Source organism: Nasonia vitripennis, assembly GCF_009193385.2.
Source record: "Nasonia vitripennis strain AsymCx chromosome 5 unlocalized genomic scaffold, Nvit_psr_1.1 chr5_random0002, whole genome shotgun sequence".
Lineage (NCBI taxonomy): Eukaryota > Metazoa > Arthropoda > Insecta > Hymenoptera > Pteromalidae > Nasonia > Nasonia vitripennis.
In genome coordinates, this window is record NW_022279652.1 from 2,158,558 (window position 1) to 2,183,342 (window position 24,785).

Below are 24,785 nucleotides of genomic sequence, written 5' to 3' on the forward strand. Positions count from 1 at the left end.
CCGTGTATATAACATTCCAATGAGGGACCTTGTTGTTTCTTAACTAATAACTTTTGATAACGGGGTGCGATTTTATTTCGTTGCTGTTGGTGGGTTTTAACGTATACCTCTCTACTTTCCAACTCATTATTTGAATCATTAGGTAATTTTTGTTTCTCTTTCTGTCTTTTATACAATTCGTCATAGAACGGTAAAATTTCATTTTTCCGTATTTCATTATATTCTTCGGTTATGTCGACTCCAGGTTCGATGACATGCTTATGCAGTTCCTCATATGGTCCATACAGTAGAGTAAACGGTGCAAAATTTGTTGATGAATGAATGCTCTGATTATATATTAGGATTGCTGTAGTCATATGATTCTTTATTGTTTCTCGAGGATTTTTATCGACTAAAATACTTAATTTTTCTCTTAAAGTTGAATGTAATCTCTCTATTGGTCCATATGACGTGTGTCTATTGATTGTAGTTTGATGATATTCGATTTTGTGTATCCGACAAAATTCTTTAAATACAGCGGAGTTAAATTCACTCCCATTATCCGTAGTAATTTTATCTGGGAAATTGTGATGTGATGCGAAATGCCTCAGTTTGTTTAATACTGTTATAGCATTCCCATCCAATAGATGATAAGCTTGAGCGTATTTCGAAAATATATCAATAATTGTCAGAAACTTTTCTTTTCCAACATGAAAAACGTCCATATGTATGTGCTGTAAGGGCCTACTAGCGATAATGGGTCCATACCTTCCTGTTTCGTAAGGCTTTCTCTCATATTTGTGTTCTAAGCATAGTTCGCATTGGTTAATATAGTTTTGTACGAGCCTATCCATATTTAGTGTATATAACTCTTTCTTAAAATGGGCTATTGTCTCTTGAATTCCATTATGGGTTCTATTATGATATTCTTCAAGTTTCTTCAAAAAATTATTTTTGTCTATTACGGGTGTATAAGTGTTAGTTTTAATCAACTTTAGTTTTTCATTGAAATGTTTTAGCAGTACTCTGTAAGCGATCATTTCCAAATCATCATTTGTAAAGTAAATCCCGTATTGTTTGTCTGGTTTTACGTTTTCATTTAGAAATTTTAATAATTGTGTTTCAGCTTCATCCTTGTTTATCTTTACCATATACTGAATCTTGAGCTTATCTTTATTTACTTTCACATTGTAGTCCCTTCCCGATTTTATTATAATGCTATAATTAAATGCATGAATATTTTTGTCTGTTATAGGCAATGAAAACACTGGATCTTCTACAGCAGTGTGAGCTGTTTCTAGATCATCACCGGGGCTCTCGTCCACTTCCTCGATTCGGCGCGATGTTATATCCGAGACTTGAGGAATCATTGAAAGTGAGTCATCATTCTCTTCCTGATTATTTATTTCTATTCTGCTTAAGGCGTCAGCTACATAATTTTCACTTCCTTTCTTGTATTTAATCTCATAATCATATTCCTCTAATTTTATTTTCCATCTAATCAAACGTGAATTTGGTGTTTTTAAAGACCAGAGCCAAGTTAGTGGTTTATGATCTGTTTCGATTGTAAATTTCCTCCCGTATATGTATGGTCTAAAATGTCGATACAGGGGTTCATGTAAAAGCAGGAGTCCAAACAGGAGCCCACAACATACCGAGATAACAAATAACGAGGACGTCATTCAACTTGGGCATGGAGGAGTTATATGAGCCGTATTAGTCGTCGCTTATTCATCGCTTGTTATCGATCGCCTTCTGCATGCCGTATCGATCGCTTTGGCTTCTCGAGACCTGCAACAATAAGGTGTTTATGTTGGCACATACGGCGGAGCACGCATCGAGCACGCATGGAGAACAATGGAGGAAAGATTAAACAAACAAAGTTACAAACCTTTTAAAAAGGCTCTTGCACTGGTAACGAGTCAGTCTCTGTCGGGTTTCCAAGCTGTAAAGACGGATTAATAAATCTGAACAAATCCATATTCAATTTATTTAATTACTTACCTGCGAATCTACGTACGCTCTGCAATACGTACACTTAACTGGCGCTGCGGACAGGATACTGCGAGGCTGCTGAATCGAGATTCTCCTCCAATACCGTGACGGAAATCATCAGAGAGGAAGCGGCTGGTGTTTCAACCCCTTCGTCGCAGTACTTTTGGGACGTCAAGTTTGAGGCCCACCTTCGAACAGAGATTCACCTGGAATCATCAAAGAAGAGAGTAAGTCTTTGAAATTCCCTATTCACCTATCTTTACCTTATCCCTAAATACGACTGATTTGAGAGCAAAATGGCGCAGCAAATCACAGTGGAACAATTTAAATTGAGGTTAGCCATATGGCGTGACGCGATACCAATTTATGAAGGAGGAACAAAGCTCCTTTCTCACTTTCTCCAAACATGCGATAAATTTGTTGAAAATTTAGTCACTGCAGAGGAAGCATTAAATACAGCGCTATTTGCGTTAATTAAATCAAGAATTTGCGGAGAAGCTTTAAATTTAATAGTCGCGAATGATCCAGCAACATGGAATGATTGTAAAAATCTCTTAATAAATAGATATAGCGATCCCAGCTCGGAGGACCTGCTATACAATAAACTTAGCTCTTGTTTTCAACTATCGAATCAAAATTATGAAAAGTATGCTGATGAAATTAAACAACGTTTAAATAAGCTAAAAGAACATATAAACTTAAACAATCAAGACCGTAACTTGATAAGTATGAAGATTGGGTTTTACGAAAATGTTGCGAAAAATACGTGTATAAACGGAATAAAAGAGCCGTATCACACACATCTTACACATTTCGAGTTGGCGGATATAGAGGCTTGTCTGATAAAATGCAGAAAGCTTGACAATCACGAGCAACAAGCTGCATGTTTAAATTTCGCGAGACAACGCGAAAGTAAACCAAAAACCAATAATGTAAACAATAATTCAAAGGGTACAAGCCCGTTTATGAATCAGAGAAATAATAGTCCGTTCAATAACTCTGGAGCAAATAAAAGTCCGTTTTCATTTGCACCTAGACCCGCAACTGCACAAAATAATTTTGTACCGACATTTGCAAATAATTTCGGAGGACCTATTCAGCAAAATCGACCGACACCGATGTCGATTAATAGCAGAAACACCAATCGGCCAAATAATAATCAGAGCAACCGGTCAAATAATTTTGTCCTTCAGAATAAATTCTTTAGGACTACCGGACCACCGAATTTCATTTCCGAAGAGTTGCATTATCAAGAGGAGCAGCAACCGGAGGAAGATGCTTACAATGAGGAGCAAGAAGATATTAACGTGAATGACGACAATTATGAAAATCAAGAGAATTCAGAAAATGAAAATTTTCAACGGGATTCCGATCCAACCGAAGAAACATAGTAAATTTAAATAACATAGGCAGTTCGCCCGAACTACCACACATAATAACTACAAATCCATCGCTTAAAATACTAATAGATTCGGGAGCATCATCATCGATTATTAACCCTAAAGTAGCCTACGATTTATTTTCAAATTACGTTTTTCCATATAAATTCGAAATTAAATCTTTGCATAAAATAACGCAAGGGACACATGCACTCACCTTTCCGATTTTGCAAGAGTTAGGTGACAATACACCAATTGCATTTTTAATTGCTCCTTGGCATTCTACATATGATTGTCTAATAGGTCACAAGGACCTACAAAATTTAAAAGCAAATATTAACTATAGAACTCAAATATTTAGCACACCGAGATTTGAAATTAATTATTTAAACAATATGCCGGATAAATGTAAAATGGTTATACTGAGCAATCATCAGGAGACAAAAGTGCAAATCCGAACGGAACACATGAATGAAGAGGAAAAGGAGAAAATTATAGCTTTGTGTCAGAAATTTAGAGACTGTTTCTATAATGAGTGTGAAAAATTAACAGCCACAAATGCAGTCACACATAAAATAAGGACAAAGGACGAAAATCCGATTTATGTCAAAAGTTATAAATATCCATATCACCTGAAGGAGGTTATTCAAGATCAAGTGGGAAAATTATTAAATGACGAAATTATTCAATCAAGTAATTCACCTTATTCATCACCTGTCTGGATAGTACCCAAAAAGCAAGATGCAAGTGGAAAGAAGAAATGGAGAATGGTTATTAATTATCGTAAGTTGAATGATAAAACCATTGAGGATAAATACCCATTACCGAGAATGGACGATATTTTAGAGAATTTAGGAAAATGCGCATATTTTACAACATTAGATCTAGCACAAGGATTCCATCAGATACCAGTTGATCGAGATTCAGTAGAGAAGACAGCATTCACAGTAGAAAATGGACACTACGAATACCGTCGTATGCCCTTTGGTTTAAAAAGCTACATTCCAGCGATTAATGGACAAAATTCTCAGAAAATATTTACACAAATTTTGCTTTGTATACATGGATGATATAGTCATATTTTCAAAATCTCTCCAAGAACATCTACAACATCTAAAATTAGTATTTGAAGAACTTCGGGAATACGGTTTGAAAGTGCAATTAGATAAGAGTGAGTTTTTAAGGAAAGAAGTACCTTTTTTGGGACATATAATTACATCAGGAGGAATTAAACCAAACCCAGATAAAATCAAGGCCATCGTAAAATATCCCACCCCAAGGACACAAAAAGAAATTAAAGCGTTTCTAGGATTAACAGGGTTTTATAGAAAATTCATAAAAAACTACGCTAGAATATCAAAACCACTAACGAAAGCGCTTAAAAAGGAAGCAAAAATAAACATAGAGGATAGACAATATATAGAAGCATTCAATAGACTTAAAGAATTAATCGTCAATGCACCAATACTAGCTTATCCAGATTTCACAAAAATGTTTACTGTCACAACTGATGCGTCAAATGTCGCTATTGGTAGCGTTCTATCGCAAGATAAACACCTCATATCATGTTTTTCACGAACCCTGAATTCAGCTGAGCAAAACTATTCGACCATCGAAAAAGAACTACTAGCTATAGTCGAGGCGTGTCGACATTTTAGACCATACATATACGGGAGGAAATTTACAATCGAAACAGATCATAAACCACTAACTTGGCTCTGGTCTTTAAAAACACCAAATTCACGTTTGATTAGATGGAAAATAAAATTAGAGGAATATGATTATGAGATTAAATACAAGAAAGGAAGTGAAAATTATGTAGCTGACGCCTTAAGCAGAATAGAAATAAATAATCAGGAAGAGAATGATGACTCACTTTCAATGATTCCTCAAGTCTCGGATATAACATCGCGCCGAATCGAGGAAGTGGACGAGAGCCCCGGTGATGATCTAGAAACAGCTCACACTGCTGTAGAAGATCCAGTGTTTTCATTGCCTATAACAGACAAAAATATTCATGCATTTAATTATAGCATTATAATAAAATCGGGAAGGGACTACAATGTGAAAGTAAATAAAGATAAGCTCAAGATTCAGTATATGGTAAAGATAAACAAGGATGAAGCTGAAACACAATTATTAAAATTTCTAAATGAAAACGTAAAACCAGACAAACAATACGGGATTTACTTTACAAATGATGATTTGGAAATGATCGCTTACAGAGTACTGCTAAAACATTTCAATGAAAAACTAAAGTTGATTAAAACTAACACTTATACACCCGTAATAGACAAAAATAATTTTTTGAAGAAACTTGAAGAATATCATAATAGAACCCATAATGGAATTCAAGAGACAATAGCCCATTTTAAGAAAGAGTTATATACACTAAATATGGATAGGCTCGTACAAAACTATATTAACCAATGCGAACTATGCTTAGAACACAAATATGAGAGAAAGCCTTACGAAACAGGAAGGTATGGACCGATTATCGCTAGTAGGCCCTTACAGCACATACATATGGACGTTTTTCATGTTGGAAAAGAAAAGTTTCTGACAATTATTGATATATTTTCGAAATACGCTCAAGCTTATCATCTATTGGATGGGAATGCTATAACAGTATTAAACAAACTGAGGCATTTCGCATCACATCACAATTTCCCAGATAAAATTACTACGGATAATGGGAGTGAATTTAACTTCGCTGTATTTAAAGAATTTTGTCGGATACACAAAATCGAATATCATCAAACTACAATCAATAGACACACGTCAAATGGACCAATAGAGAGATTACATTCAACTTTAAGAGAAAAATAAAGTATTTTAGTCGATAAAAATCCTCGAGAAACAATAAAGAATCATATGACTACAGCAATCCTAATATATAATCAGAGCATTCATTCATCAACAAATTTTGCACCGTTTACTCTACTGTATGGACCATATGAGGAACTGCATAAGCATGTCATCGAACCTGGAGTCGACATAACCGAAGAATATAATGAAATACGGAAAAATGAAATTTTACCGTTCTATGACGAATTGTATAAAAGACAGAAAGAGAAACAAAAATTACCTAATGATTCAAATAATGAGTTGGAAAGTAGAGAGGTATACGTTAAAACCCACCAACAGCAACGAAATAAAATCGCACCCCGTTATCAAAAGTTATTAGTTAAGAAACAACAAGGTCCCTCATTGGAATGTTATATACACGGACAACCACGTCGTTACAATCTAAAGATCGCAAAGAGATTAAGAAAAACTTCTTCTTTGCAGGAAAATGATGACGATCCTGGGGATGGCGATGATTATGGCCATTTTGACGATAACCGTAAAAAGTGATGAAATTAATCCTGATGCGACACACTTTGATTATCAGCAAGGAGTTGGAAGAATTATAGAAAATTATCATTACGTACATTTCTTCATAAACACATCGTCGCTCAAACGCACCTATGGCAGAATTTTGACTGACTACACCATATTATCCTCAAGAAAAGAACTCAAGAACTCAAGTCTATTAATGGAAGCAAGATTATTATGTCAAGAAATCTATCAAGATCTGCAGGAGATAGCACCATTCGGTGGAAGAAGAAAGAGAGGATTAATAAATGGAGTAGGAAAGATGATCAAATATATATTTGGAAATCCAGATTCAGATGACTTAGAAAAGATTAATAATTATTTAGAAAATTTTGAGAAACAACAAAATGAAGATATTTCGGTTTTGAATAAATCTATAAGTTGCATGAATCAAATTAGCAGAACGATAAATAGCAATACTGAAATAATTAAATTAATAAATCTGAACAAATCCATATTCAATTTATTTAATTACTTACCTGCGAATCTACGTACGCTCTGCAATACGTACACTTAACTCGCTTTCGTTAGTGGTTTTGATATTCTAGCGTAGTTTTTTATGAATTTTCTATAAAACCCTGTTAATCCTAGAAACGCTTTAATTTCTTTTTGTGTCCTTGGGATGGGATATTTTACGATGGCCTTGATTTTATCTGGGTTTGGTTTAATTCCTCCTGGTGTATTTATATGTCCCAAAAAAGGTACTTCTTTGCTTAAAAACTCACTCTTATCTAATTGCACTTTCAAACCGTATTCCCGAAGTTCTTCAAATACTAATTTTAGATGTTGTAGATGTTCTTGGAGAGATTTTGAAAATATGACTATATCATCCATGTATACAAAGCAAAATTTGTGTAAATATTTTCTGAGAATTTTGTCCATTAATCGCTGGAATGTAGCTGGTGCATTTTTTAAACCAAAGGGCATACGACGGTATTCGTAGTGTCCATTTTCTACTGTGAATGCTGTCTTCTCTACTGAATCTCGATCAACTGGTATCTGATGGAATCCTTGTGCTAGATCTAATGTTGTAAAATATGCGCATTTTCCTAAATTCTCTAAAATATCGTCCATTCTCGGCAATGGGTATTTATCCTCAATGGTTTTATCATTCAACTTACGATAATCAATAACCATTCTCCATTTCTTCTTTCCACTTGCATCTTGCTTTTTGGGTACTATCCAGACAGGTGATGAATAAGGTGAATTACTTGATTGAATAATTTCGTCATTTAATAATTTTCCCACTTGATCTTGAATAACCTCCTTCAGGTGATATGGATATTTATAACTTTTGACATAAATCGGATTTTCGTCCTTTGTCCTTATTTTATGTGTGACTGCATTTGTGGCTGTTAATTTTTCACACTCATTATAGAAACAGTCTCTAAATTTCTGACACAAAGCTATAATTTTCTCCTTTTCCTCTTCATTCATGTGTTCCGTTCGGATTTGCACTTTTGTCTCCTGATGATTGCTCAGTATAACCATTTTACATTTATCCGGCATATTGTTTAAATAATTAATTTCAAATCTCGGTGTGCTAAATATTTGAGTTCTATAGTTAATATTTGCTTTTAAATTTTGTAGGTCCTTGTGACCTATTAGACAATCATATGTAGAATGCCAAGGAGCAATTAAAAATGCAATTGGTGTATTGTCACCTAACTCTTGCAAAATCGGAAAGGTGAGTGCATGTGTCCCTTGCGTTATTTTATGCAAAGATTTAATTTCGAATTTATATGGAAAAACGTAATTTGAAAATAAATCGTAGGCTACTTTAGGGTTAATAATCGATGATGATGCTCCCGAATCTATTAGTATTTTAAGCGATGGATTTGTAGTTATTATGTGTGGTAGTTCGGGCGAACTGCCTATGTTATTTAAATTTACTATGTTTCTTCGGTTGGATCGGAATCCCGTTGAAACTTTTCATTTTCTGAATTCTCTTGATTTTCATAATTGTCGTCATTCACGTTAATATCTTCTTGCTCCTCATTGTAAGCATCTTCCACCGGTTGCTGCTCCTCTTGATAATGCAACTCTTCGGAAATGAAATTCGGTGGTCCGGTACTCCTAAAGAATTTATTCTGAGGGACAAAATTATTTGACCGGTTGCTCTGATTATTATTTGGCCGATTGGTGTTTCTGGTATTAATCGACATCGGTGTCGGTCGATTTTGCTGAATAGGTCGTCCGAAATTATTTGCAAATGTCGGTACAAAATTATTTTGTGCAGTTGCGGGTCTAGGTGCAAATGAAAACGGACTTTTATTTGCTCCAGAGTTATTGAACGGACTATTATTTCTCTGATTCATAAACGGGCTTGTACCCTTTGAATTATTGTTTACATTATTGGTTTTTGGTTTACTTTCGCGTTGTCTCGCGAAATTTAAACATGCAGCTTGTTGCTCGTGATTGTCAAGCTTTCTGCATTTTATCAGACAAGCCTCTATATCCGCCAACTCGAAATGTGTAAGATGTGTGTGATACGGCTCTTTTATTCCGATTTCCGCGATCGATAACAAGCGATGAATAAGCGACGACTAATACGGCTCATATAACTCGCGCGAGAGAAAACTTTAGCGTGCGCGAAAATTTTCCGGAAAACTGGCTGTTGTTTTTCGCGTACGCTAACATTTTCTCGCGCACACTAGATTTTATTTCGCGTACGCTATGTCGTCCGTGGAGACACACTCTATAAACATACAGTACACAAATTTATTTTCCCACACATAAAGATAGAATATTTTTTGCACGAGAATTATTTCTCTCCACTGCAAGCTCTAAACAAATTTATTAACATTGTTGTAACAATGGTTTAACAACAACTCGTATGCTTGTAGAATTTTGCAGTGGAGTTAAATTATTCTTGTGTTGAAAATATCTGCGTGTAGAATTTTTCCTTGTAAAAAAATATGTTTGTGTAAGGTTTTTTTTTGTGTACAGTATGTTTAGTGTCAATGTTATCTCATACAATTTTTCAGATATATATATATATATATATATATATATATATATATATATATATATATATATATATATATATATATATATATATATATATATATATATATATATATATATATATATATATATATATATATATATATATATATATAATATACAATGGTACTAAACCCCTAGTTGAAATAAAAAATAATAAAATATAAGAAAATGTAACAAATCGTACCATTTTGTACGTTTTTGTTGGATTTTGGACCTTTTTTACGTTTTATTACAGTTTGCTACATTTTATTACATTTTGTTACGTTTTATTACAATTTATTACAAATCCAGTGATCCAGGATTTCATGGGGGTCTCTTCTTGGAAACGACAAATGTAACAATACGTAAAAAATTATAACAAAATGTAAAAAATTGTCTGTAAGCATAATATTATATAAGAAAATAGCGACTTTTTTATTTTCTTACTTCTGCTTACATCCTTTTACTTTTTCTTACAATTTCTTATGCATTATTACATTTTATTATAAAATTAATAATTGAAAAAATATATTGACTATATTAGGCGGTAAAATAACATATGTAATAAAATGTAATAAAATGTAAAAAAAAGTTAACAAATTTGAAAATGTAAGAAAGTGTACAAAAGGTATGAGAAAAAAGGTCCGAAATCCAACAAAAAGGTACTGTTTCTTATATTTTCTTACATTTTTTTACGTTTTATTACAATTTATTAGAATTTATTACATTTTTTTCACTAGTGATTTTACAATAAAACTTAATATCGCCTAGGGCTCTCGTTTGGCACATTACCCAACACTGAAGCCAGCTTAAGACCATTTGTGGCATATCTTAAAACCATTAAAGCTTTGTATTTATTTATTATCAAGACCATATACCTTATGTAACAAAAGCTAATCAGTTCAAATTTTATATATATATATTTATATATATATATATATATATATATATATATATATAAAATTAAAATGGTGGAATGAGTGAGGGAAGCTTGGATAAATAAATAAATGCAAAACACAATGAATTTCGAGGGAGAAAAAAGACGACTTGCCGCGGCGTAAAAACTCTCACGGAGTAGAGAGAAAAGCCGGGACAAGCCTATAGCTTTATTTTAGAAATAAGGAAATTATACAAAGAAAAGTGACTCTAGGATAGACTAAACAAATAGAGAGAAACGCAATTACAATGTACGCTTATACAAAAAAAGAGAGACTCTACTATAGACAACAACCGAGAAAGAAACGCAAGTAGCTTAATTCTATCGCCGCGAGGTACCTTTCGCACGCTGGAGAGCTCTCCTACCTTAGACGCAGAACGAGACGTGGACGGCGCGACGTAAAGCCTTGGCCGCACGTTGGTGGGATGCACCTTCCTCGGTCGCAGGACGCCTCGACGTCTCGAGGGAACCAATCCTGGACCACGGGCAGGTCTTTTCAGCCCTGTCGCGTAGGTAGCAATCACCGGGTGGAGATCGACACGGCGAGGAAGCTCACACGTGGCCGAAATCCCAACACTCGAAGAATTCACACAAACCGCACAGCGCACGCAAAATGCACACACACTACGCAACGCACGGTGATACAATAAAGAATGTCGATCGTCCTGAAAAGGACGATGGTGTTGACTCTATTCGCTCGCAATTTACACAGAGGCTTTTGCAATTGCAAGTACAACAGCGCAAAAGGTCAACTGATTACTCGAGAGGAGCTGTCAGAACTGAACTACACGTGCTCCCTCGCGCCGGAGCCCGCGCAAAACGGGAGAGGCCCATGTAGGTGCCCCACGTTAGGTGGCAGCACCTCCCGACTGCGGAGAGAGAGAGAGAGAGAGAGAGAGAGAGAGAGAGAGAGAAAGAGAGAGAGAGAGAGAGAGAGAGAGAGCAGCCATGCTGCGAGCGAGCGCCGACGCCGAGCAGAGTTCCGCAGACCACGGTACAAGTCGGTTGAGCTGGAAAGAGAGAGGAGAGAATAAAGTGACTGTTCAAGAGAAGAGTGTTCAATCTCTAGCCTAGCCTAGACGTCCTCTTCCCACATTGGTGACCCCGACGCAGGCTTCTCGACGACGAGTCAACGAGCGCCGACGAGAAGAAGAAACACACATCTCGGCAAGTCTCTCCAGCCGCGGAGTCTTTGTCTCGCACGTCGCGGACAAAGACATTTTGCGATTGCGTCATTCTTCACGCACATCGCACACTCCCGTGTGCACGCTGGCACGCCGGTGCACACGCGGAGCATTATTGACAATCAAGTCGATCTCCTCGACACACGTCTTTTCGTGTCGAGAGCGGCAGCAACAAGTCCTAGCGACGCGCCGTCATTTTGAGCTATACGCGCGCAGGCACGCCGGCGCGTATAGTCTCCCCGCAACTATACGTTGCACAACGTGGACCCTCGTCAAGGCCGTGACCTTTGGCGCTCTCCAACAAAGGATTTGCGTGAAGCCATCGACACCGGCACCTTTTGTCCACCCAACCAACACCTCCTCATCGGCAGCAGTAGTGGTAGAATTGTAGCGTCGTGTGTGGCGAGACGTGCAAAATTCTCACACTCAGGTAATTTAGTGCGCGCGAGCGAAATTTCACCGCAAAGCCGCCATCTTGGTTACGAAGCGGCTCTGATTCCGAGAACTGTGTGTGCGAATCGCAACAGTTCGTCGAAGTGTCACGCATACGTTGCGTCAACGAATAGATTCAGTAAATCTATATATTTTTTTTTTTTTAAAGTGCGTAATTAACACAAGCGTGTGTTCTTCTTTTAGTTTCATAAGGCTTAGGGCACGTCAGGCCTCTCACGTGCAGACACGTTGCTTCCTTCTTCCGGACGTTGGTTCACGCAGAAGGAACAACAATCATCTCTAGTTGAGAGAGTCCTCTTACACACGCCGCAAGGTCAGCTCAGCGCCGCGGCATATACAGGTTACAAACTTTAATTCCATAATTTTACGTTTCCTATCTAGGAACTTTGTGATTTCAATCATTTTCCTCTTTTATCAAATAAACAAACGACGATAATAAATAAATTCAAGCAACAGGCTCCCTCGCAAACAGACGCGGTTGCTTCCTCCTCCCGGACGTTGGTTCACGCAGGAGGGACAACACGTCTTTTCCGAGAGCCACGTCGTTTGGCAACGCAGCGTAGCGTTAGCCTTTGCATTTGCACCTAGCAATAAGTTAATTTAGTTGGCGGTTGAACAAGTCTTTGCCTTGCTAATGTATGTACCTGCGAGTACACTTTAGTCTATTAATAATTTTGTACGGCTTGTTTCAACGTAGAGTTAGGCTGGTCGTTGCACCCCACCGTTTATGAGCGATAACGAGTCTAGCTTACAATTAAGGTCGGGCAAGCTAGTCCGCAAGACTTTCCTTCCTATTTCGCGTAATTCAAGGTCACTCAGAAGATCCGGGAAAATGTCGTTATTCCACTCTCCAGTCAAGACAACGAATACAAGTACCAGCAACCAGAGCACTCAGGATGCCACCACGAGCGACAGCCAACCAAGTATCTCTCCATCGCTTACCACCCACGTTAATTCGAGTTCATTACCGAGCACTTCGTCAAACACGATTTTTGATTACGTACAGGTAACGAATATGGCAACCGGCTTTGGCCTGCAACCTAACGGTACGGCAAACGCCTTTCAAGATGGCTTTCGCCAGCCACCTGGCACCATAGCAGGAGGCTTTGACTTCAGTGGAATGAGCCAGCGATCAAATTTTCCAACTTCAACTTCGTACTTCGGGCCCTCAAGCACCACTGGCACCATTACCAACTACACTGGTGCCACCAACAAAAACAGGCCCTCAGACGGCCAGCGACGAGCGCCGAATGCCGACCAAATCCTGGAATCGATCGACCAGAAGATTGACAGCAAGATGGATCAATTGAAAAGGTACATGGAGGAATGCTTCGCCTCGTGGTCGCAGAAGCAACCCACGGATCACGTCATTGAAAACAAGGCTGTAATGACAACGACCTTGACCTTCGCAAGCTCGTCACTGGCAACGACAACAACTGCTAGCACTACCTGCTATAGTTTTTCCAGCTGGACGCCCAACATCTTCGGCAACATTCCCTCAACTGGTCACACCTTTCAGCCTGACCTACCTTTTGCTTCACATAGCAATTCAAGAGCAGACTTCCAACAACGAAATCAGTTTCAAGGAAACTCCATGCTTGGACAGCCACACTGCCTTCCAACGGCACCAAGCACCAAGCATCTACAATTCTGGAACTTCCACAAACATGATCCTCAAGGATGGTTCAAGCAATTGGAAGATCTGTTCTTGACTCACAACGTCCATGACGACGAAGACAAATTCAACTTCGTCGGCACACGCTTGAGTCAAGACATTCATCACGAGCTCCAGTACAAGATGAACACTCTTGTTAGAGGCTGCAAATATGAGGAACTAAAAAAAATTCTCACGGATAAATATGCTGAGACTCCGGAGCAATAATTAGACAGGCTTTTCAAAGGTCTGGAAATTGGTTGTAAGCGACCATCAGACTTCCTCGCTGAACTGCTCAGCCTAGCGCAGGACCGAGTGCCCAGAGATACAGTAATTTCGCTCTGGAAAAGCCGTCTTCCAGCACAAATACGACTGATGGTTTGGAACTACAAAGAAGAAGGAGAACTTGTCAAAAGCGCAGATATGGCCTTCGACATCCTTCAACAGTCACACAACATCAGTGCTTTGAAGGACAATAACCAGCCTGCCGCCTACCCGGTCGACAAGTTCGAACAATTATTAGCTGCACTTCAGAAGACAATCAATCCTGAACAGCAAGGTCGTTCTAGGCCAAACAAGTGTCACAACAGGTCACGTACTAATTCAAAGAATAGACGCGATTCGACCTCGGGCAGATCAAAATCCAAGCCGCGCTATTCCAACAACACAAACTTTTGCACCTTCCATCGGAAATTTGGCAAGGAAGCGCGTAATTGTCAGCTGCCGTGTGCTTGGAAACGTGGCCCCGGTCAGGAATACAAGATAAGGCAGCCAAAAGAAACGGACAAACAGGAAAACTAAAGAATCCTGCTGTCGAGGAGACTGACAGCCGGTCCAACCTCACCGCACGTCTCCACGTGAGAGACAATCTCTCAAATGAAGTCTTCCTGATAGACACCGGCGCGGACATTTCCGTAGTCCCCAAGCCAGACAATTGGCAAGGTAAGCCAGCTGACCTCAAGCTCTATGCGGTCAATGGCTCTACTATCAACATTTATGGCGTCAAACGTCGCGAGTTGGACGTTGGCCTACCATACAAAATCGCTTGGAACTTCACCATAGCGGATGTTCCGCATTCAATCATAGGAGCCGATCTCCTGAAGCATTACCATCTTCTGCCAGATCTCAAGCTCAAGAGACTGGTAGATGGAAATCAGTTTACGCACGCTCCCGCTTTCGTCAAGTCAGTGCAGCCAGTGCAAATTTCCTTTTTGGCTCTGAACCATAAATACGCACACATCGTGAACAAATATCCCCAAGTCTTTGGCCCTGACCAGTTCAGAACGGTCAAGAAAAGGGGAGTTTTTCACCACATTGTCACCAAGGGCCAGCCAGTCTCGCAGCGAGCCCGTCCTCTCGCTCCAGCGAAGCTCAAGGCAGCGAAGAAGGAATTTTGGAAATGGTGCGAGCTGGGCATCTGCCGGCCTTCCAACAGTGCATGGGCCAGTCCACTTCACATGGCGCCGAAGAAAAACAACCAATGGCGTCCTTGTGGCGATTTTCGCAAATTAAATCTAATCACAGTCCCGGATCGTTACCCGATTCCGCACATGCATGATTGCATGACCTTCTGCCACGGCAAGAAGATTTTCTCGGCCCTAGACCTACGCCAAGCCTACCATCAAATCCCGGTAGCACCAGAAGATGTGCCCAAGACGGCAATAATTACACCTTTTGGACTTTATGAATTCCTAGTTATGACTTTTGGCTTTCGAAATGCCTCACAAACCTTCCAGCGTTATATTCACTCGGCGTTGGGAGACCTAGGCTTTGTCTTCGTCTACTTAGACGACATTCTTATCGCTTCCACGTCTGAAGAAGAGCACCAGAAGCACTTAGATATAGTGCTCAATCGCCTCAACGAGTACGAGCTGCAGGTAAACCTGGAGAAATGCAGTCTCGGGGTTTCAGAAGTCGTTTTCCTGGGTTACCTCATCACGCCTAACGGTTTCAAACCTAACCCAGAGAAAGTTAAGGCGATTCAAGAATTTCCATTACCACGGACCATCGAAGAATTAAGAAGATTCTTAGGTCTTGTGAACAGCTATAGGCGTTTACTCGCGCACGCTGCCGAGACACAACGCCCTCTTAATGAATTCTTGAAAGGTGCCAAGAAGAAAGACAAACGCCCAGTTCCCTGGACTCCGGAAGCTGAGGATGCTTTCCGCAAATGCAAAGAGGATCTCATCAACTTAGCTTTCACAGCTTTTCCCAGTGAAAACGCTGAACTGCGCCTCATCACAGATGCTTCCGATACCGCAATGGGAGCGGCCCTCGAGCAACGCTCGGATGATGCCTGGCAACCCTTGGCATTCTTCTCGCAGAAGTTCTCTCCTGCGCAAATGAAATACGCCACTTATGACAGGGAACTAACGGCAATTTATGAAGCAATTCGTTACTTCCATCACTACCTTGAAGGAGCAGAATTTAAAATTCATACGGATCACAAGCCTTTGATCTACGCTCTTCAGCAGAGCCACGCCAAATGTCAGCAATTCGCTCACGCAGATTGTCATATATCGCCCAGTATAACACGGAGATTCTTTATCTCCCAGGGGAGGAGAATGACGTTGCTGACGCACTGTCAAGAATCAACGCTTTCACATCTCCTGCATTTTTCAACTGGAGTGATCCTGAACTCTCGGCTGATCCACAAGTCAGAGAAGTCCTCGCTAACATCAACGCTTTCAAGCTGCCAACACTGTTCGACGCCAAACAACTCAGCGAGGAACAGGGAAAGGACGAAGAGCTAAAAGAAATTCTGCAAACGCCGGACCACCCCTTAAAGCTGCGCAAACTTACGTGGGGATCCGTGCACGCAGCATTTTACTGCGACATCTACGAGGACGTCATTCGTCCATACCTTCCCAAGAAATTCAGAAAGGAAGTTTTTAACAACTTTCACTCACCCTCGCATCCTGGAGTCAAAGTCACAACCCGACTCATCCACCAGCAGTATGTGTGGCCGAACATGAGTCGCGACATCGCCTCTTGGTGCAAAGCGTGCACAGCATGTCAGCAATCTAAAGTGACCAAACACAATAAGTTTTTGCCCAGGCATTTCATTGCTCCAGATGCTAGATTCGATCACGTCCATTTGGATCTCGTAGGCCCCTTCGCCCACAGCAACGGCTACACGCATCTCCTCACCATCATCGATCGCTACACGAGATGGCCAGAGGCAATACCAATTACAGATACCACTGCGGCTACGGTAGCTCGTGCTTTTCATGACAACTGGATCTGTCGTTACAGTTCACCCACGACGATCACTACAGATCAGGGTGCCCAGTTCGAATCCAAATTGTTTTCAGAATTATTATCGATCCTAGGAATCAACAGGATCAGAACCTCGTCGTATCATCCTGCTTCCAACGGCATGGTGGAGCGTCTCCACCGAGACATCAAGTCAGCTCTCATGTGCCACGGAGACAACCAAAACTGGGTTCGTTTACTGCCCACAGTCATGCTTGGACTACGCACGCGCATCCGTTTAGACACCGATGCTAGTCCAGCTGATTTAGTTTTCGGCAAGTCAATGAGGATTCCCGGTGATTTCTCTCCCTTCACCAACGAAGAGCCGAACGTTCGTGTCTTCTACAACGAATTTCGCGATTACATGAGACAACTGAGACCAGTTCCAGTTAATCACAAGACAGCTACCAAGCCATTCACACATCAAGGTTTAGATACCTGTACACACGTCTGGTTACAGGAAAAACCTATTAAACCTGCATTGACGCGGCCCTATACTGGCCCTCACAAAATAATTTCGCGCAATCTAGCGAACCACACCTTTAACATAGATAAGGATGGCACTGTCAAAACAGTCAACATTGAACGGGTGAAGCCCGCGTTCATCCTGCAAGATGATCCCGACGGCACTAAGGAAAATACCACTCCTGAACCGATCAGGATTCCTTCACCGACGGATATTAACCGCGTTCAACCAGCAGACGACACACGTCCAGCACCCCTCACCACTGATCCGGTGGATCACCCTATTCCTTTCCCACAACCTCATACACCCAAACGTACGAAGTTCGTGCCGAACATTTTAAAAAGGAATAGGCATTCGGACTCGATTCTGTTACAAAACGAGACTTCTAAGAAACGAATCTCTTTCGCTCGTAAACCTCAAGTCAGAACGTTCGTTTCAGAAACCCAACCAAAGAACAAATTAGATTTAGTATACATTGTTAACACGTTACGAGAAATTTTCTCACGTTAGTCAAGCTCATTTGCGCTGGGGTGTAGCGACTAAGTCCTCTCACGTTCTTTACTTATTTAATTTATCTAATAATCATTATTTAAACGTCTAGTCATGGACAAGGTCAGAGAAGCTCGAACACAGCTGCAGGCATACAGAAATGCCTCTTCCGATGAGCAGCTGCGTGCGGATTGCTTTCGAGTTGATTTAGAGCTCGAGCAATTCGAAGTCTTCCTTCAGCAAGCCCTCGAGCATCGCGAAACACGAGCACTCACCACCAGATACGCGAGTTCGTCAAATTTTCCGGTCATCCAAGATGCTCAAGTTCCTCAATTGTTCGTCAACAACAAACCTGTATTGCGACTTTTCCTGCGTGACATCCTGTATCGCGTTACTAGGAAAAAGCTCTACGAATGTTTGTCAGCACAAGGGTGCACCGATTTTTCCATAGATAGTCTTAAGAATACAAGAAAGGGCTCCGTCGCGGTCATTTCTTGCAAGTTGCTGTCATCCTCATGCGCTATTCAGATCAAATCTTGTAAAAAAGAACTGACCTTCACAGATCCTTGAGGCAGAGTCTCATACATCAAAACGAGACCCGATCAATTCACTCAGCAAGAACCTTTACCGAGCACTCAGCCCGCATTCAACAAATTAACGCTTCTACCCACTCCTCTTGTAGACATTTTACAACGTGGAGATGTGATCAAACGCTTAGCTCACTATCTTACTTACAATAATTTCCTAAATCTTTACACAGCTTGCCATGATGACCCCCAATTCCATGGCACAGCACTTCCATTCGACTCTTGTTACGATCGGTACTCTCACCCCAGTGGTCTGAATAGAATGCTTGAGGATGTCAATAACTTCAAATTCACTAGTATTTCATTCAATACTTCAGTCAATATAATAGAAATTCCGTTTATTAACAAATTGTTATGGCGCTGCGTCAGCCACAGGCCCATTTCCGACAAGTATCTTCGTCTGCGCGAAATGGACCTATCAGCTGTCATTGTCTCTAAGAAAACTTTCGACTTACTCTCGGACAGTTTTGCAATAAACAAACTCACGTTGGGCAGCACTCCAGGTGGGTGCGACGAATTTCTAACAATAACCAACTTAGAATCACTGAACTTTGTAAATAACAAAAATTTATCGCTTAAGTTTTTAACCAGAGAAAAATGCAGTTCTCTGCGTTCTCTATCGTTTAACAACTGCCAAGAAGTGCCTATCGAACGTCTGTTCGACTTCGTAAAAAACAATACACACACACAGTATTCTTGCGTACGAATGCTCTCAGGACACTCAATCTCGAAAACAACGACTATTTCAAAGGTTTTGTTACAGACATCATAGACAATGCGCCAAACCTAGTCGAGTTGAACTTATTAGGATTAGACTTCAATTATCCGTTACTTCTTTCAAATTTACCTCAATTACGGTCGATCCGGATTAATTACAACTACCATATTGTAAATGCACTCATCAGTGCTGGTCCTAAACAAACCTTTGAAGTACTCATAAACAATACGTGGGGAAAGAAAAGAACTCGAGTAATCAACCTAGCTAACTTAGCTGGAGTGATTCACGCCTGCGAACAAATAGATTTTAAGTTTGTTAACTGTCGAATCAATGTTCCGACGCACGTTCGCCAAGATCTCGCTACACACGGCGTTAGTCTACGAGCGTTAGACAATACTGTCTCTTTACTAAAGACTTTGTAAATACTTTAAGTTCATATTAATAAGTTCATACCGCGAGTTGTTACCATTAGAATTTACACAATCGTTATATTGTAATCTCAGATTCTAATATCTTTAGTTTTAATCATAACTTCTGTAAACGCTCACCAGCTACTGACACTTCGCAATCACAAAAAAATGTTGTAATCTCTCTCCGTCATAATTTCATTGATCAAAATAATAAAAATACTTTTCAGTTTTTTTTCCTTTTCGGGGGGGGGTACTGTAGGTACCCCACGTTAGGTGGCAGCACCTCCCGACTGCGGAGAGAAAGAGAGAGAGCAGCCATGCTGCGAGCGAGCGCCGACGCCGAGCAGAGTTCCGCATACCACGGTACAAGTCGGTTGAGCTGGAGAGAGAGAGGAGAGAATAAAGTGACTGTTCAAGAGAAGAGTGTTCAATCTCTAGCCTAGCCTAGACGTCCTCTTCCCACACCCACATCAGCGCGCGCATGCGCTCGACCGTTCTCGCTGCAGTACTCGCCGCGCTACGGCGCGAAATTCAAAATTCACCCTCCCGCTTTTACATAACCCGAACACTTATAAAGGCATTTTATAGTGGCATAAACAGTTGCCTATGAATACAGATGATACTTGAATAAGGGGTGACCAGAGCTAAAGTTTCGCAATGTTGCCAAAAGACATTTTGCATTTCTAATGCCAAAAAAAAAACTAAAAGTATGACTGACCTCTAGTTTTGCTAAAACGATTCTTTATAATTAACACTACGCCAAATAGTTCTTCCCCAGTGGACAAAAATTATGTGTCAAACTGTGTCAAAACCGTGCCAGAACTGTGCCAATATATGTTAAAATTCTGGCATAACTGTGTCAAAACATGAACATTTTGGACATTTGACACACTTATGGCACAGTTTGGCACAATATTGGCACAGTTTATCATACTGAATATTAATAAAATTTGTGCAAATTTTATCGCAGTGTCCGGCACAGTTTGGTACAGATTGGCACAATATTAGCACAGATTGACACAATATTGATACAGTTTGGCACAGTTTTTGCATAGTTTAGCACAGAATTTTTTTTTCACTAGGGAAGTTGTTTAAAATTATTAAAATTCATAAAATTCACATAATGAGAGCCTAAATAGGTGCTACCATCTGGATTATAACACCAAAACTTGGGTTGTAAGCTCCAAAATTTTTATTTTCCAATAATTTAAACAAAATTTTATATCGAATACTTAAATGTGTTGGTTTGTACTAAACTGTGCCGAAATCATGCTAAACTATGCCAAACTGTGCCAATATCGTGCCAAACTGGCCCAATACCCTGTTAAAAATATATAAACCTAAATCTTAATTTTTGTAGCATTACAAAAAATTTTAATTTCTATAAAATAATTAATAAGTGAATATTTTGGAGCTCACAACCCCGGTTTAGGTGTTATAATCCGGATGGTACTTCCATTAATGGTTAGATGAACTATACATAACAGGCGCATAACAAATTTTTAACTTTCTTGACTTTTTAAAAAACTAGATGGATATCCATGCGGATATCCATATGGAATCCACATGAATCAATATAGATTATCCATATGGAAAATCCACCTGGATATCCAGGTATATATTTTCAACAGGGTTATGTTACATTTTCCCCTGAAACTCTTGAAGACGACGTTGATACTGCCCACCCTGGGCACCAGGTACCTTGGAAGCCGTTGTTGTCGCGATATTCGTGTTCAGCGACCTCAAAAACGTCCGAGTAACGAGTTTCGACAATGTTACAAATTCCCCAGAAACTCTTGAAGACGACGTTGATACTGTCCACCCTGGGCACCAGGTACCGCGGAGACCGTTGCTGTCGCAATATTCTTGTTTTAATTTTATTAGTATTAATGTCTATGTATGCCATCCCTATATACAGGCAACTGTGTTTGCCCTATAGGATGCCTTTTAAAGGCATATGTATATGGTATTTAAATAAATAAATAAATTGTATTTATAACACACATTTTGTAATATTATATATGTATTTTTTTATGTCTATTATTTAAATTAAATTAATTTAATTCAATTGAATTTCCCGGTTTATATATATATATATGTGTGTGTGTGTGTGTGTGTGTGTGTGTGGAAGTATATATAGTCCACTTCCTGTCTTTTGAGGATTTTTCTTGAGTCTATTTACTCAGAGTCTGTCAAAGCGTGTATGATTGCTTTAGCACTGCTCGGAATAAATAAATAAATGAATAAAAATATATATGTATATATATATATATATATATATATATATATATATATATATTTATACTTCAAATAGTTTATTGTGCGCTACGTTAAAATTAATTTTAATTTAAAGCCACGAGTGACAAGGCAGCGGACGTATTTCAGGGCTTCAATTCGCACACAAAAATATGCTTGGACTAAATTGTAGGGAGACTTAGTGCTCCGTCCACTCTAAACTCGGCTAAGCGAATGAGGCCGAGAAACTGAGCAAGGTGCCTTTTATGCTATGATCCACTTTTTTTAGATTACTCTAAAATAAAATTTTCTTTATTTGCGAGTCTTTTTGACGTCCGCGGTAGTGGACGTGTTAACTTTTTACATTCTTTGTGTTTCTAATCATTTTTCGTCGGTCCTGATTAAGACTGTTACAAACGCTCGGATTCTAAATATTGTAATATTGCATTATATTTATTCATTGCTTCCTCCTAGAGGAAGCTTTGTAATAGTAAAATTTTCGACTCTCTCAAAAATTGGTTAGAAATCCATTTTGAGGTTTGTACAGTTCGAATCACGTGTTTTTATAAAATGTCCGTATGGATTGTGGATGTGGATGTGTGTGTGTGTGTGTGCGTATGTATACCGCAATATTTTCGAATCGAGGCTATGAATGTCTACAAAATTTGGCATGTTTATCTGATTTCGAATTCTGAATTGGGGAGAAGTAAGTTTTAATTTTGCCAGCTAGTTTTTGTTTTATGGCCGTTTATTAAATTTTGCAAAATTATTTTTGGCGTTTTTTGTATCATTTTATTGTTACAAACGATTTAGCCATAACGCATTCGAAAGAGAATTAAATTACCTTCCTTTTCTCGTTTGGCCCTCCAGATCGATTGCACTGTTCGGCAGCAAATGCAAAAAAGGTGATTTTTTCAAAATAAGGCATAGTTGAAACAAAATATCAGAACCTCGCGTTATGAGTCAAGCTATATAACGGCAATTTCAATGTATTTGACTACGTAGTTTTTGAGTTAGAAATCGAAAACTGAAAAAATGAGTATTCTAAGTCCAACTTTAACGAGAGTAAAAAGGCTTGATTTCTTGTATCTCCAAAACTAGACGGTCAAACGCTTCCAAAAAACTCTTTAACATAATAGTATCAACATTTATCATTATTTCCCTTTTTATATAAAAATTTTCACCTTTAAAAAAAACCTTTCCCTTTGCATCTATATACACTATGTTGAAAATAAATGAATAGATATCCAAATAGATTATCTAGGTGGATATCAAGCTGTATTTAACACGGATTCCATGTGGATTTCACATGGATTCCACGTGGATCATCCACATGGATATCCAGCCGGAGATTTTATAAAGAAAAAATATAAAAAATCCATTAAATAATATTTTTTATATATTTTGTGACCATTAATGGTAGTACCATGCGGATGATAACACTTCAACAGGGGCTTGAGCTTTATGATTTTTTATATTTTTTTCTTTGTAAAATCGGCAGCTGAATATATCATGTAGATTATACACGTGGTATCCATGTCAAATCCACATGGAATCCATGTTGAATCCAGCTGGATATCCACCTAGATGATCCACCTGTATATCCATTTATTTATTTCTAACAGGGCAGTCTTATGTTTTAGATTTAATCCATTTCTCAATCCTACTGTTTGCCAAGGTTTTATTATAACTGTTTTTGTCACTAACCCTTTTTTTGTTCTTCAACAAAGAACTTAACCAACATAAACAAACGATCTATCTTTTTCCATAAAAAACCATATAACATAAAAATCCGTTTTTTTTAGGTTTTTGATTTTTAGCTCACAAACTTATCATCGAAATCATTTAAAAATTGTACATCATATTGTTTTTTTTGCGTATCATTTATATTTTTAAGGGAGAGTCAATTGTTCAGTATTGGAGATATATCCAATCAAAAAACCGCTGCTAAGTCTTTGGCACTTGGCCTTTTCCTTATTTGCTTTTTATTATTGTCTTAATGCATAGAGTATTTAAATTTTATATTCCATTTGAATTAGCATAGTCATAGCGACATAAGTAAACAAAATGATGCAGAAGTAACAATTTACTTGACTTAAGAACCAGATATAATAATAAATCAAAGGAAAAATTACTTAAATTTGATATTGTTGACACCATTGACGAATCTTATAAGATCGGAGAAACCGCGCGTGGTAACAATGTGACTGTGTTGTTCTCTCTCTCTCTCTCTCTCTCTCTCTCTCTCTCTCTCTCTCTCTCTCTCTCTCTCTCTCTCTCTCTCTCTCTCTCTTACCTATACGTGTTGATAACCCTCTCTCTCTCTCTCTCTCTCTCTCTCTCTGTTCCGCTCGCACGACTAGACGTGCGCCGCGGGTAGCTGAAACAAAGTATGCTTAGACATGTGTAAGTAACTTGGTTCGGAGAGACGTTATGACGGTTGCTGCGTTTATGCTTATTTTTATTAAATCACAATGTCATATCATACACAGCCATCAGAACGAATATTTTTTTATAACGCATAAGTCAAGCTCAAACGCTTCAAAATACGTTTCTATTAAGTTTTAGCAAAACCGAACATTTTACTATTATAGAGCTTCCTCTAGAAGGAAGCAAAAAAAAAAGTGCAACATAATTACCATAAAATTGAAGACTAAATATTTAACTCGTAAATTATT

General features: G+C 38.9%; 2 protein-coding genes across 3 annotated transcripts in view; both read left to right on the forward strand.

Annotated features, from left to right (window-relative positions):
• The window catches only part of LOC100116299 (abl interactor 2), a 179,199-nt gene that overhangs the window by 62,306 nt on the left and 92,108 nt on the right, over window positions 1-24,785 (forward strand). The gene's annotated exons all lie outside the window — the stretch shown is intronic.
• On the forward strand, window positions 10,761-19,912 carry LOC116417805. Its single transcript, XM_031932868.1, has 2 exons — window positions 10,761-12,633; window positions 18,270-19,912. The coding sequence occupies exon 2, from the start codon at window positions 18,272-18,274 to the stop codon at window positions 18,725-18,727; it is 456 nt and encodes a 151-aa protein (XP_031788728.1). The 5' UTR covers window positions 10,761-12,633; window positions 18,270-18,271; the 3' UTR covers window positions 18,728-19,912.